This window comes from Delphinus delphis, chromosome 16 (genome assembly GCF_949987515.2).
Source record: "Delphinus delphis chromosome 16, mDelDel1.2, whole genome shotgun sequence".
Taxonomy (NCBI): Eukaryota; Metazoa; Chordata; class Mammalia; order Artiodactyla; family Delphinidae; genus Delphinus; species Delphinus delphis.
The window spans coordinates 39125007-39139139 of NC_082698.1; the positions used below are offsets into that span (position 1 = coordinate 39125007).

General features: G+C 36.8%; 1 protein-coding gene across 1 annotated transcript in view; it reads left to right on the forward strand.

The window, feature by feature from the left end:
- Positions 1-14133, forward strand: part of LOC132439843 (cGMP-dependent protein kinase 1) — a 1104652-nt gene that overhangs the window by 72473 nt on the left and 1018046 nt on the right. The window contains exon 2 of the mRNA XM_060034572.1: positions 13324-13490. Within this exon, the coding sequence (XP_059890555.1) occupies positions 13324-13490 (167 nt within the window). The remainder of the gene's footprint in view (positions 1-13323; positions 13491-14133) is intronic.

Below are 14133 nucleotides of genomic sequence, written 5' to 3' on the forward strand. Positions count from 1 at the left end.
TGCAGAAAAAGCTTTTGACAATATTCAACACCCATTTGTGAAAAAAACTCTTCAGAAATTGGGCATAGAGGGAACCTACCTCAACATAATAAAGGCCATATATGACAAACCCACAGCAAACATCATACTCAGTGGTGAAAAACTGAAAGCATTTCCTGTAAGATCAGGAACAAGACAAGGATGTCCACTCTCACCACTGTTAATCAACATAGTTTTGGAAGTCCTAGCCACGGCAATCACAGAAAAAAAAAAAATAAAAGGAATACAAATTGGAAAAGAAGAGGTAAAAATGTCACTGTTTGCAGATAACATGATACTATATATAGAGAATCCTATATATATGCCACCAGAAAACTACCAGAGCTAATCAATGAATTTGATAAAGTTGCAGGATACACTATTAATGCACAGAAATCTCTTGCATTCCTCTACACTAATGATGAAAAATCTGAAAGAGAAATTAAGGAAACACTCGCATTTACCTCTGCAACAAAAATAATAAAGTACCTAGGAATAAACCTACCTAGGGAGACAAAAGACCTTTATGCAGAAAACTGTAAGACACTGATGAAAGAAATTAAAGGTGATACCAGCAGATGGAGAGGTATACCATGTTCTTGGATTGGAAGAATCAATATTGTGAAAATGACTATACTATCCAAAGCAATCTACCGATTCAGTGCAATCCCTATCAAGTAACCAGTGGCATTATTTATGGAACTAGAAGCAAAAATCTTAAAATTTATATAGAGACACAAAAGACCCTGAATAGCCAAAGCAGTCTTGAGGGAAAAAAATGGAGCTGGAGGAATCAGACTCCCTGACTTCAGACTATACTACAAAGGTACAGTAATCAAGACAATATGGCACTGGCACAGAAACAGAAACATAGATCAATGGAACAAGAGAGAAAGCCCAGAGATAAACCCATGCACCTATGGTCAACTAATCTATGACAAAGGAGGCAAGCGTATACAATGGGGAAAAGACAGTCTCTTAAATAAGTGGTGCTGGGAAAACTGGACAGCTACATATAAAAGAATGAAATTAGAATAAAAATTTTTTAAAAAGAACAAAAAAAATAAAATTAGAACACTCCCTAACACCATACACAAAAATAAACTCAAAATGGATTCAAGACCTAAATGTAAGACCGGACATTATAAAACTCTTAGAGGAAAACATAGGAAGAACACTCTTTGACATAAATCACAGCAAGATCTTTTTTGATCCACCTCCTAGAGTAATGGAAATAAAAACAAAAATAAACAAATGGGACCTAATGAAACTTAAAAGCTTTTGCACAGCAAAGGAAACCGTAAACAAGACAAAAAGACAACCCTCAGAATGGGAGAAAATATTTGCAAACAAAGCAACGGACAAAGGATTAATCTCCAAAATGTATAAACAGCTCATGCAGCTCAATATTATAAAAACAAACAACCCAATGCAAAAATGGGCAGAAGACCTAAATAAACATTTCTCCAAAGAAGACATACAGATGGCCAAGAAGCACATGAAAAGCTGCTCAACATCACTAATTATTAGAGAAATGCAAATCTAAACTACAATGAGGTATCACCTCACACCTGTTAGCATGGGCATCATCAGAAAATCTACAAACAACAAATGCTGGAGAGGGTGTGGAGAAAAGGGAACTCTCTCGCACTGTTTGTGGGAATGTAAATTGATACAGCCACTATGGAGAACAGTATGGAGAGTCCTTAAAACCCCAAAACTAGAATTACCATATGATCCAGCAATCCCACTACTGGGCATATACCCAGAGAAAACCATAATTCAAAAAGATACATGCACCCCAATGTTCATTGCAGCACTATTTACTATAGCCAGGTCATGGAAGCAACCTAAATGCCCGTCGACAGACGAATGGATAAAGAAGTTGTGGTACATATATACAATGGAATATTACTCAGCCATAAAAAAGAACGAAATTGGTTCATTTGTTGAGACGTGGATGGATCTAGAAACTTTCATACAGAGTGAAGTAAGTCAGAAAGAGAAAAACAAATATTGTATATTAACGCATGTATGTGGAACCTAGAAAAATGGTACAGATGAACTCGTTTGCAGGGCAGAAGTTGAGACAGATGTAGAGAATAAACGTATGGACACCAAGGGGGGAAAGCGGTGGGGGTGGTGGTGGTGATGGTGTGATGAATTGGGCAATTGGGATTGACATGTATACACTGATGTGTATAAAATTGATGACTAATAACCTGCTGTATAAAAAAATTAATAAAATTCAAAAATGAAAAAAAATTACCTTATACAATTAGCCTGTGATCTACTTTTCAGTTAACAATATATCATGGTCTTTTTTTTTTTTTTTTTGTGGTACGCGGGCCTCTCACTGTTGTGGCCTCTCCCTTTTGCGGAGCACAGGCTTCGGACGCGCAGGCTCAGCGGCCATGGCTCATGGGCCTAGCTGCTCCACGGCATGTGGGAACTTCCCGGACCCGGGCACGAACCCGTGTCCCCTGCATCGGCAGGCAGACTCTCCACCACTGCACCACCAGGGAAGCCCCTACCATGGTCATTTGTACAATTAATATTGATCCATTCTCAATAGCAGTCCAAAATTTCATAGTACAAATGTGCTATAAATTATTCAGTCACTCCCCTATTTGTGAACATCCAGGTTGTTTGTAGTGATTATTCCATTGTCAATAATATTACAATAAATGTCCCTGTAGATATACTTTTAGAAACCAGTGCTTTACCTTTGTGGGATGTATTCCTCAAAGTAGGATCATAGGATCAAAGTGCATGCTCATTAAAACTGCTAAGAAACTAAATTTCCAACAGTAGGAGTTTGATTAGCGCACATCTCACACAAAGGAACATTCCTTACAAATAATGACAAATTTCTATTGGTTTTGAAAAGTGTTTGTTAGAAGCTATTAAGAGAAAAGCCATGTTATATAGTATTACCCTATTTTGTAAAAATATTTACATAGAATAAAAGACTTTAAGAACACTGAAAAAAAATCACTTTGTGGATAATTATTGTTGTATTTTAAACCCATCAATCACTTTTGCTTGTATTTATGTGCATTGGTTAAATTTGAACCTAGAATTGTCATGTTGGAAACACAATGAGTATTAACTATTTGCCACTGGAAGGGACAGATCATTAAAGGGCAGCATGGTACAAGATGATAGATAGTGGATTCAAGTTATAAAATCACATTTATTTATCTTCCTTCTTCCCTTCCTCTCTTTTATCCTACCCCCTCTGTCTTCTTCAATAAAAATTTAAAATAGCTAACTCATTAGATCATAATGTATAATCCATTATACTAATGTTTTGTTAAGTTTATAAATTCTATATTTTAGATATCTATTAAAAATATCAATACATATATAGAAAGCATTTGATGTTTAGATTCTTATATTCAGACTTCTCAAATATATATATGTTACAGATCATTAATTATATTAGTTACAAAATGGTGACTTTGCAGTTTTTCTTGGAATATTATATTTTTTATCCTATAAGCATAATGAGAGCTTCCTTTTTAGTCTGAATTCAAATACAGATATTCACCCAAAGTAATAGTAAATTTTTGTGTACTTTTCCCCCCTCCATATGTATATCAAGTCCATCTGAGGCAGGGTTTGTAGGAAGGAAAGGAGAGAGAGAGAGAAAGGGTGTGTGCTCAAGATAGAGAGGAGAGAACAAACGTGTGAACACACTGGAATCAAAACAAGTTGAATTACATTGCTGAATTCAAGAGGTGTTTCTATGTGAGGGCATCTCTCTGTAAAAGCTACAAGACATGCTCAAACTTCTGTAATGTGAAGAATGAATTAGATCAGAAAGGGAATCGCTCTGAATGAACCATCACAGAATTTTTAAAACCATAGAATTACTGTCAAATGGCCAGAGTTCCCTGCTGATACTGGTGCAGTGGATTTGTTGAGTCTTTGTCCAAGAGAGTTTAAACATTAAAATGGCTAAAGGTATGTGAAAGACAGAGAGACAGAGCCAAAGTGACAGAGAGACAAAGAGAAAAAAAGGCATCAAGAGACACAGAGAAAATATGAAAGTGCGTGTAATGAAGGAAGGTCAGAACAGTGTTTATTTCATGCTCCTAGGCAGTAGACCTGAGTTCTGCTTTAATCTCGTACTTGAACTTGGCAGCATCTAGCCTGTTGTGTCTCTGTTTTCTTATCTGTCAAATAGGAATAATAGTAACCTCTGTTCTACCTACTGCACAGGTTTTTGGCAATAATAGAATGAATTGTTAGATGTGGAATTGTTTTGAAAGCCTGAAATGCTCTCTGCAGATAAAAGGTCATATTATCCAAGCATAGCATTTTTACTTTTGCAGAATTAGAGTTAAGTGAGAAGAATATTTGCTTTTAGATTTTATAATTGGGATAATTTATTCAAATTATGAATACAGTTAAGCATTGTGTTCTTATAAGTCAAACGGTTTAGTAGAGTGTGGCTCGGAAGTCAAACGGGTTGATCTTTAAATCTTGCATCTACTTGTCATGTACTGGCTGTGCAATATTGAGTAGACTCTATAACTGCTCTGAGCTTCAGTTCCATGATGGCAAACTTAGCAAGTCATTGTGAGATTTACATGAGGGGTGGCTTTTCATTGCAGAACGTGGAATAATCCCTTAATAAATATTAGTTGTAGTGGTATTAGTACTACTATTACGATGATGACTCATGTTGTCATTATTGGTTAATTTTTTCACTTTGGTTAAGAAGCCTTGAAACTTCAGAGCTTTCACAACTAGGGGCATGATTGTTTGGTTTTTAAATTTTAGTTATTTAAAATATTTTTCAGGATATATGCCATCTCCCTTCAGGCAGACTCAAAGTATAATGTATTGAATGTATTCTAATGTATTAAAGCCTAATGCAAACTAAGCTGTTTGAAGAAGAAATTGAACCAAGTTCATCAAAGTAGAAGATCTGCCTTCCTAAGACCTGTAGGTCACTGTAACAAGGCTAAATTTGGCTCTCATTTTCTGGAAGCATCACTAGAGGAAGTGATGAATGACCCAACTCATAATTTTCAGCCAAGAGAAAGTATACACATTTAGGGCTTGGGGGGTTGGTAGAGAAACATGTTATTTTCCTCATGCTGAATTCAGACAAATGTAAGGCAATTTAAAATGAAAAGTAATTTATCTCAGAGATTAAATCTGAAAAGCAACTGAATAAGAGAATTTTTTTTAAATGATGTCTTTAATGATCAATTTTAAAATCAAGCCATTACAGTAATTGAAATGACAGTGCATAACACATGCTGATGACGTGAGCTATTGGATTTCAAAGGACTAGACAAAACATCATGGCTCCCAATCTATGCCCCGCAGGCAGGGTCACCCTGGGTGATGAGGAACTTAATGGATGTTCATAGTGTGACCATGTTGACCTTATTGGGAACAAATGAATGCTAAGAGATCTCAATTGTTTGTGTGCTTTGAAAGATAAAAAAGAAATTGCTTTGAAATGTCGAATTGAAATTAGACATATAAATATATGCCAAATGTTTTCTTCTCCATCATCGCTCTCTTTTTGTTTTGCAGGTTAGATCTTTAACTTCAAAAATAGCGTTAATTCATAATAGATCCAGCCACATGGTTCTTACATTCTGGAATGTGATGTGTGTAGTCTTATTCTCCTGGGATTCTTATGGTCATTATTCTCATGGAAAGCTGTTTACAGTTTGATGAAACCCCACAGTTCTTCTTCAGTGATATGAGAGAGGAGTTTATAGGACAGGAGTTTGATCTGGGCTCTTGTGGAGACTGCTCTGTTTTGAGTTAGGCTCACTAGGGTGAAGTAACTGGTTAAGTGCCTCTCTGGAGCACTGAATGACTGCAGTAGTTGAATGGGAGACTTTCATATTGATTTTTTTGGAAGTTGATGAACACCTACAAAGAGCAATATCTTCTTTTTCTTTCATTAATACAAGTTTGCTTCATTTGTTAACATGTAACTAGTGATTTCAAGAGCTACTTAGCATCATTCCTAGTCAATGAGAATAAGATACGAGTATTAGTTAAAAAGAAGGCTTAAGTGATACATCAGCAAACAAATACTTCATGGGTTAACCATCTTCTCCTTGACCCAAATCATTGTTTATCTTTAGAGTTATAATATCTAAATTTCATTTAGATACTCATCTATTTTAGTACTACAGAAAAAAATTTAGAAGAGAAATGGCAACTGGAAATTATTTGCGACCCATGTAATAGACAAAAGATTAATATCATTGACCACCTAAGAACTATGTTGCTATCATATATTTTGTCCCAGTGATTCACATGTTTTGTATCATATACTGATTATAGGTATGAACGCTGCAAGTAGTCTTGATTTCTTCATGACCTTTTGTGGTAAGATTGGGATAGCTATAGCAGAGTTTGTTGATGTGAAAATTTCGTCTGAAACCTGTTGAAAACTGATTTTCAGTTTTGAGGAAATATCTCAATTGGCCAATAGCTTTGCAGGATTAAATTTTATCTTTAAAAAATGTGGGCTGGTTGATATTTCTTAGCTCTGTACCTACAGAGTTTACTCAGGAAAGCTGTTAGGCCAGAAATAGGACCTACTGTTTGGGCAGAATCTCAACAGTTGGGGCAGTGAGAGGACTACTCCATGAGTTTTTCTTATTTCTAGATGATTCATTGAATATTTCACAGTATGTAGATGGAGTTGTCTTGCCACAGTGACTCCTGGAATTAGACGCTTTTAAGGGGCCTTGCAATTACTGTATCTGCGTAAAAGAGCCATGAATTACCAATGGGGGTTTGGATTTCTGAGCTGCCAACTGAAGATACTATACTGTAGATTAAGGACCTTGAAAGTGCATTTACTGCTTCTCCTGACATTTGAGCCTAAGACTGACCTTTGAGAGCTAGAAAGATTTAGTGAGAGTTTTTTTTTCAGTCAAAAAGTTGATTATAGAAATTTCCTAAACCATTTTTAAATTGCTTTAGCTGATTTTCATTCTTAGTAATAATTTTGACTGGTTTTTAAAGTGCCTAGCCGTCTTTGTTGAATGAGGGGATCAGATATTAATTCTCACATTTCTGGCCGTGGCTGTTTTGAGCATATTTACGATTGCTCGGGATGTGCTCGGGGGAAACTAATCTAAAGAGAGGCTGTGAAGGGAGAGTGAATTGCTTTTAGGCCACTGGAGATAGCTGGAAATTGGAGATGAGACCGTGTTCTCTTCTAACATGCAAGAGTTGCATGACAGTCGGTGATTTGAAGTTCAGGTAAATGTAAGAGTTGTGAGACAGTGGTCCCGAGACGTTCAGTTATAAGAACTCATTAATAGGATAATAAGTGATGCTTTTAGTATCTGTTAAGTGATGAAATATGACAGAAGCCTCTATGAACTCAGTAACATTTTAAAGTAAATTTATATTATTTATTCTTTATGTCAGGTATATTACCTTAAGTCATACCTCTTCTTATAATCAACCCTTCACTGTATTCTTAAGGCTTTAGAATGAAATAAAACTCTTTTACCACAGCCTTCAAGACCGTATGAGACCTGATTCCTGCTTCCCTTTGCAATGTCATTCTCCTTTCCCTTTCCTTCTAGCTCATTCTGTGCCTCAGCCACACAGGTCTCCTTCCTGAACCAATTGGACAGATCAAGTTCCTTCCAACCTCCGGACCTTTGTATGTGTTTTTTCTTTTACCCACAATGCTCTTCTCCGTGATCTTGGCTTGGTTGGATCCTATCATCATGCAGTCCTCAGCTCAGAGAAGCCTTCCTGACACTTTGGTCTGAAACAGCTTTCCCCACTCTTTGAAATAACACTAGTGCTACATAGATATTGCAAGCTACTACATGATAACCACAATGTAGAATAGCCTTTTATTAATGTCGAGAAAACTAATGAGGCTCTGTTTATTAATAGTGAATAATGTCATCTCTCTTGTTAGAGAAGTAGCTGTATATTTCCCTATGCTCACCTCAGAATTGCCCATTTTTATCTAAGATTGTGTAGAAAGACAATTAGTCTTTGAGTCTATTCAGGAACTCTCTCTGCAATAAGTAAATGGGGAAGTGGGCTCTCCAATTCGTTTTCTTAAAATTGAAATTTTGGAAGACCTGTTGCTAATCCTGCCATAAAGTTATCTGGGGATATTATACCACCTAATAAAATTTTTAAGGAAGGAAAGAATCATCATGTTAGTTTTAGCATTTATAAATTAAGGCACACTAAGTTCTTAGGGTGTTAGAAAAAGAATCTATATCTGATGTGTTGGAGCCAACGTATCTGGCTCATATAAGAACTGCTTGTTAAATTTTCAGGATTTTTTTGCAAGCAGGTTGACTTTACATTAGTAGCTTGAAATTGGCTATAGTGGGAGTATTTATACCATGGAAATTGGCAAACACTACAAACCAGGGCTTGCTTTCTTTTTTTCCTGGAGAGTGCATTTAGCAGCGCACCATTATATATAGCCAATATTTCAGAGACTGACAACTGGATGATGACAAATCAATAGGGCCAACTCGAAATAACCAAGTCACCTTTATGGTTGTTTGCATTAAACTGTCACAAATTTGGGGCATAGAAGAAGTTGTTTTTGTTTTTTAAATAGATTATTTGTACACAGAAGCAGACAGGAAGGATAAAAAATCAAGATCTTTGCATTTGCTTCTTACGCCTTTCAGGTCAAAATGTTCTTAAGCTATATACTCGGGGTTAGGGCAGTTAACCACCTTCGGGAACTTGTGCTAGCAGCTTTCCTCAGCTCTCATACTGATAACACAACTCAACTGATCGCATATGTAGCATCATGTCTTAGTTACAGTGAGTGTGTTAGACTGTTTCTTTAGGGAAAGGAAAACATTCCAAGAAGAGTTAGGTGGAGGCTGTGATTGATTATGGTTTATAATGTTGGAGCAAGTGGACACTAATGAGAGTTGCCCTAAGATTTTGAGCCTTCAATTGGAAACAACTTAAAGGAAAATTACACGAAGAGGCAGGGCTTTAAATATTACTCACTGACAAGAACATCTTTGAGTTACATTACTCTGTGAAGGCAGAGAGGGATTATTTGGGATGTTTCAGAGGCAAATGTCATTGGACAATATCTCTGTGAAGGGATATATGATAAGACGTAGGTCCTATATTTCTCAGTTTGTTTTAAAGTAACACAAAGGCATGTTTGAAAGCCTCCAGTTTGTTTCTTCAGGGACTTGAGATTGAATGTCCTCCATTTAAAATGAAATTGGGGCTTCCCTGGTGGCGCAGTGGTTGGGAGTCCACCTGCCGATGCAGGGGACACGGGTTCGTGCCCTGGTCCGGGAAGATCCCACATGCCGCGGAGCGGCTGGGCCCGTGAGCCATGGTCGCTGAGCCTGCGCGTCCGGAGCCTGTGCTCCGCAACGGGAGAGGCCACAACAGTGAGAGGCCACAACAGTGAGGGGCCCGCGTACCGCAAAACAAAACAAAACAAAACAAAAAAATGAAATTGGAGAAGTAAGAGCATCCTGAAATTCCCCCCTCCCCTCCAGTTTGTGATAAGCACTTGGAAAAGTTGGAAAATTCTAAGGGATTGTGTAAGACTGCGTTATGTTGTCTTTTCTGATGTCTTTATAAAACAGGTTAGTTGTACCGTTTATGAGAAGAGAGAAGGTGGCTTTCTTCAATTATCTTTGGATGTAGCTAATTATCTTCTTGGAAGAGGGCTTTATTTTTAATGTTGCAGCATTTCTAGGACTTAGATTTTAATGGAACACTATTATTATTTCCCAAAGGATAAGATAACATCTGTAGCTGAACAAGTTGGTATTCTGGGATTGATAATATCTAGTTTTTATTATATTAAAAAATATGAACCAATTGATGGCCTTACTCTCTGGCTCAATGAAAATAAAGGAATTTGTAGGAAAGAGAATATTATGCAATGTGATTAAAATTAATTTCTTAAAGATCAAATAAGTCCTGTTATTTGGAAAAGTAGATCATTAGTAGAACAGTAGATCTCAGGAGTCACTATGAAGTTGCTACTGGTATTCTCGAGGTCAGGAATGGTGAAGATAATTAAAGAAGGAGATTTTATGAAAATCATAGATGGGGACAAAGTTTTGCATCTTGTGTTGAATACTCAAGGGAAACAACTCTTTGCCTCAGGAAAAATAAAGTTTTAGCAAGCCAGAATTAAAAAATAAATTAAAAGAAACATACAGTTAAATAGTCCTATCAAACTAAAGTAAAAGTCTCACAAACAGGACTTTTTAAGTACAGTCTATTCTGAAGACTCTGAAGTTCTTAACCACTGGCCATCCATCACCATCTGTTTATCAGGTGAAAATTCCTGCCGTTAGTATTTAGACACAGGCCATGTGAAAGAGAATCTATTGAAAAGAGTAGTATTGAATATGACAATAACAGTCAACCAATATTGAGTATTTAGGGCTTCCCTCGTGGCACAGTGGTTGAGAGTCTGCCTGCCGATGCAGGGGACACGGGTTCGTGCCCCGGTCTGGGAAGATCCCTACATGCCGCGGAGCGGCTGGGCCTGTGAGCCATGGCCGCTGAGCCTGAGTGTCCGCAGCCTGTGCTCCGCAACGGGAGGGGCCACAACAGTGAGAGGGCCGCGTACCGCAAAAAAAAAAAAAAAAAAAAAAAAAGTTAAGTATCTAATTCATTATTTAAATGAGAAATAGATTATTATTTTTATTTTTCCTCATAGCAGAGTTACTTTTAATAAACTGCCTTTGAAATTAAAGAGTTTTTTCCATATAAAAAAGCATGCCCATTCTAGAAAATTTTATAGAGAAAAGTAGAAAGAAAAATTATAATTCTGTCACCAAAGGCAACCAATGCCAGAATTTTATTTCCTTCTGATACTGTTTCAAGTCATGACTGTGTACTCTATTACTATTCTTCCTATTACTGCAACTGCAATTACTACCACCACCTTTTTACCCACCATTTACTCAAAGTAACATTATATTTTTACCAGTCTTCACATAGTTTTTCCAGTTTCATTAAGAAATAAGTGATGTTCATCACCATATAAATTTGAAGTGTACAGCATTATGGTTTGTTTACCTATATTGGGAGGTGATTATCACAGTAAGATTAGTTAACATCCATCATCTCATATAGAGAAAAAGAAAAAGAAAATTCAAATAATTATCCTTGTGATGAAAATTCTTAGGATCTACTCTCTTAACAACTTTCCTTTGTATCACACAGTAATGTTAACTATAGTCATTATTTTGTACATTATGTCACTAGTACTTATTTATCTTATAACTGGAAGTCTGTACCTTTTGACTACCTTCCTCAGATTCCCCCTCCCCGCCACACCACCTCTGGTAACCACAAGTCTGATCTCTTTTTTCTATGAGTTTTTTTTTAAATTTGATTCCACATAGAGTGAGATCATACAGTATTTTTCTTTCTCTGTCTGATTTATTTCACTTAGCATAATGCCTTCAAGATTCATCTGTGTAGTTACAAATGGTAGGATTTTCTCATTTTTTATGGCTGAATAATATTCCATTGTGTATCTCTATCTATATCTGTATATACATGCCACAACTACTTCATCCGTCAGTGGATGCGTAGGTTGTTTTCAGGTCTTGGCTATTGCAAATAATTCTGCTATGAGCATGGTAATGCACATATTTTTTCCAAGTTAGTGGAAATGCAGAAAAGTAAAACAACCTGCTCAAGGTTTTAACACATAACAGCACTAGGATTGGGACCCAAATATATCTAATTTGAAAGCCTATTTTCTTTACATTTCACACACACGTTCTTTTGTGTTCTAAAAACAATCTGTTTCATGCTTTTTCAGTTAAAAATAGTATAAGATTTTTTCCATGCTGTTCACACTCTTCATAAACAATTTAATTGCATCATAACAGTCCGTTCTAGGTATATTTTTCATGTTGATAAATTTTATATTGTTTTAATTTTTTATGTATACCTTTTTACTACTTAAAATCAAATCATTACAAAACATAATGTGAGAAGGCTAGATCAGTTAGACTGAGGTCTAGAACAGAAAACAGGAAGAACTGAGGAGTGCTAATGCCGTAGTCAGTATTCACTACTGCAGGTCACTTCCCTGAAAGCCACTCATTAAGCAAATGTGAACAAGGACCAGCTTGTAGTCAGATGCTTTTCAAATTAAGACTTTTAACATAAAATTCCAAATGTGTTGCTTACGCTCTGTGTTGCTAAGGACTTTGCTTTTGTCTTATCCAGTTTCTGACTTTTCTGACAGTACTCTGATTGTATAACTCCTGACAAAATATTTCTCGGTTTCTCTTTACTTTGAGTTTTGTATCCTTAGGAATTTATTTGAAACTTCTTATCCCAGAGAATCAAATGATCACCATATTTCTAGTTCTGCAAAACTTCCCTGTTAACCACTGAATCCCAATTATAGAATTTGTAAATATTTTTCCTGCCGACTACCTGTTTAATCCCATGTGTAAACCATATTGTGTTTAAAACATCTTGTTCAGTACAGTTTTATCTGCCTAGTTACCTCAATTTAAGCTGCTTGAAGAAATAAATCTTCTCTAAAGAAGCATGAGGTATGGATAAAGAACTGTCACATTTATACCAGTTTTTCCAAACAGCTAATTAAGTATCCAATTCTTTACTATTTTCTTAAATCCAGCATATTTCTTGAGCACCTGTACTGTAACTGGCATTGTAGTAGACACTGGGCATATAGTAGAGAAAAAGCTAAAAATGATCCCTGCCCTCACAGAGCATAAAGTCTAGTGGAAGAGGCTCACAAAAAAATAAGTAAACAAATTGTGTATAATAATAAGTAAAGGGCTTCCCTGGTGGCGCAGTGGTTGAGAGTCCGCCTGCCGATGCAGGGGACACGGGTTTGTGCCCCGATCCGGGAAGATCCCACATGCCACGGAGCATCTGGGCCCGTGAGCCATGGCCGCTGAGCCTGCGCGTCCGGAACCTGTGCTCTGCAACGGGAGAGGCCACAACAGTGAGAGGCCCGTGGCAAAAAAAACACACAAAACAATAATAATAAGTAAAACAAATAAGTAAAACAAAATGGAATTGTATGGTTTTGCTTGTTTGTCGGTCCCATATACATTAAATGATATTTTACTTAAAGGAAAATTTCTTAATGTCTTTCCTGCTGCCATGGAGTTACTTTGTTCTCAGGTCTGTCAGGAAACTATCGGCTTCCTAACAAGAAAATGCCTTTGTAGTGTGCCTGAATGCTGTCTGGCTCTGCTCAACTCCACAAACGGTGAAAGCGCTTGTCAGCTCTGCCAGTAAATCTTCCCTCTCTTACCATAGGTCCAAGGATCTTATAAAGGAAGCCATCCTTGACAACGACTTTATGAAGAACTTGGAGCTGTCACAGATCCAAGAGATTGTGGACTGTATGTACCCAGTGGAGTACGGCAAAGACAGCTGCATCATCAAAGAAGGAGATGTGGGGTCGCTGGTGTATGTCATGGAAGGTATGGTTTGTAACTATGTTCCTCTGACATTCAAATATTCTCTTTCCGTCTTATCAGCCTGCACACAGATGGCAATGCATTGCACGATACAATTCCGTTTTTCCTTTTTGTTGTTGTTGAGAAATAGTTTGAAAAGAGGTAGGACACTGCTTAGTGGTTGATTAATCATTTGAAGTGTTTGTGTTTAGAATTATTAATATGAGAATCTAGTATTTTTTCACACCTGGGGGAAGGATGATACCGTGAAAGAAAGAATTGCTATTTATTGCACTGAATAAGACCACACACTGTCAGCTCATTGAGCAAACTCACAAAGCTTCAATGAAAGCTCAAGTCTCTTGGAAGTATTTTTGGTCAGATAATCAAAGTGTCTTCAGCTCTACTTTTACCTCCCAGTATATGACTAGGTTTCCTGCTATGATGCTTCTATAAAAAGAGAATGTTTTCAGTGTTTCATATGTGTCTGATAGAGGCAGATCATGAAGGTTGGATGGTATATTAGGCACCTGATTAATAAGAGCAATAGCTTGCTTCATAAATCTTGCACAAACTAAGGTAGAAACTGCTTTGAAAAAAACCCGAGGCATGCACTGTATAAATACGTTCTGCGCTTACGTAAATTTTCATAATGTGTATTTCTAAC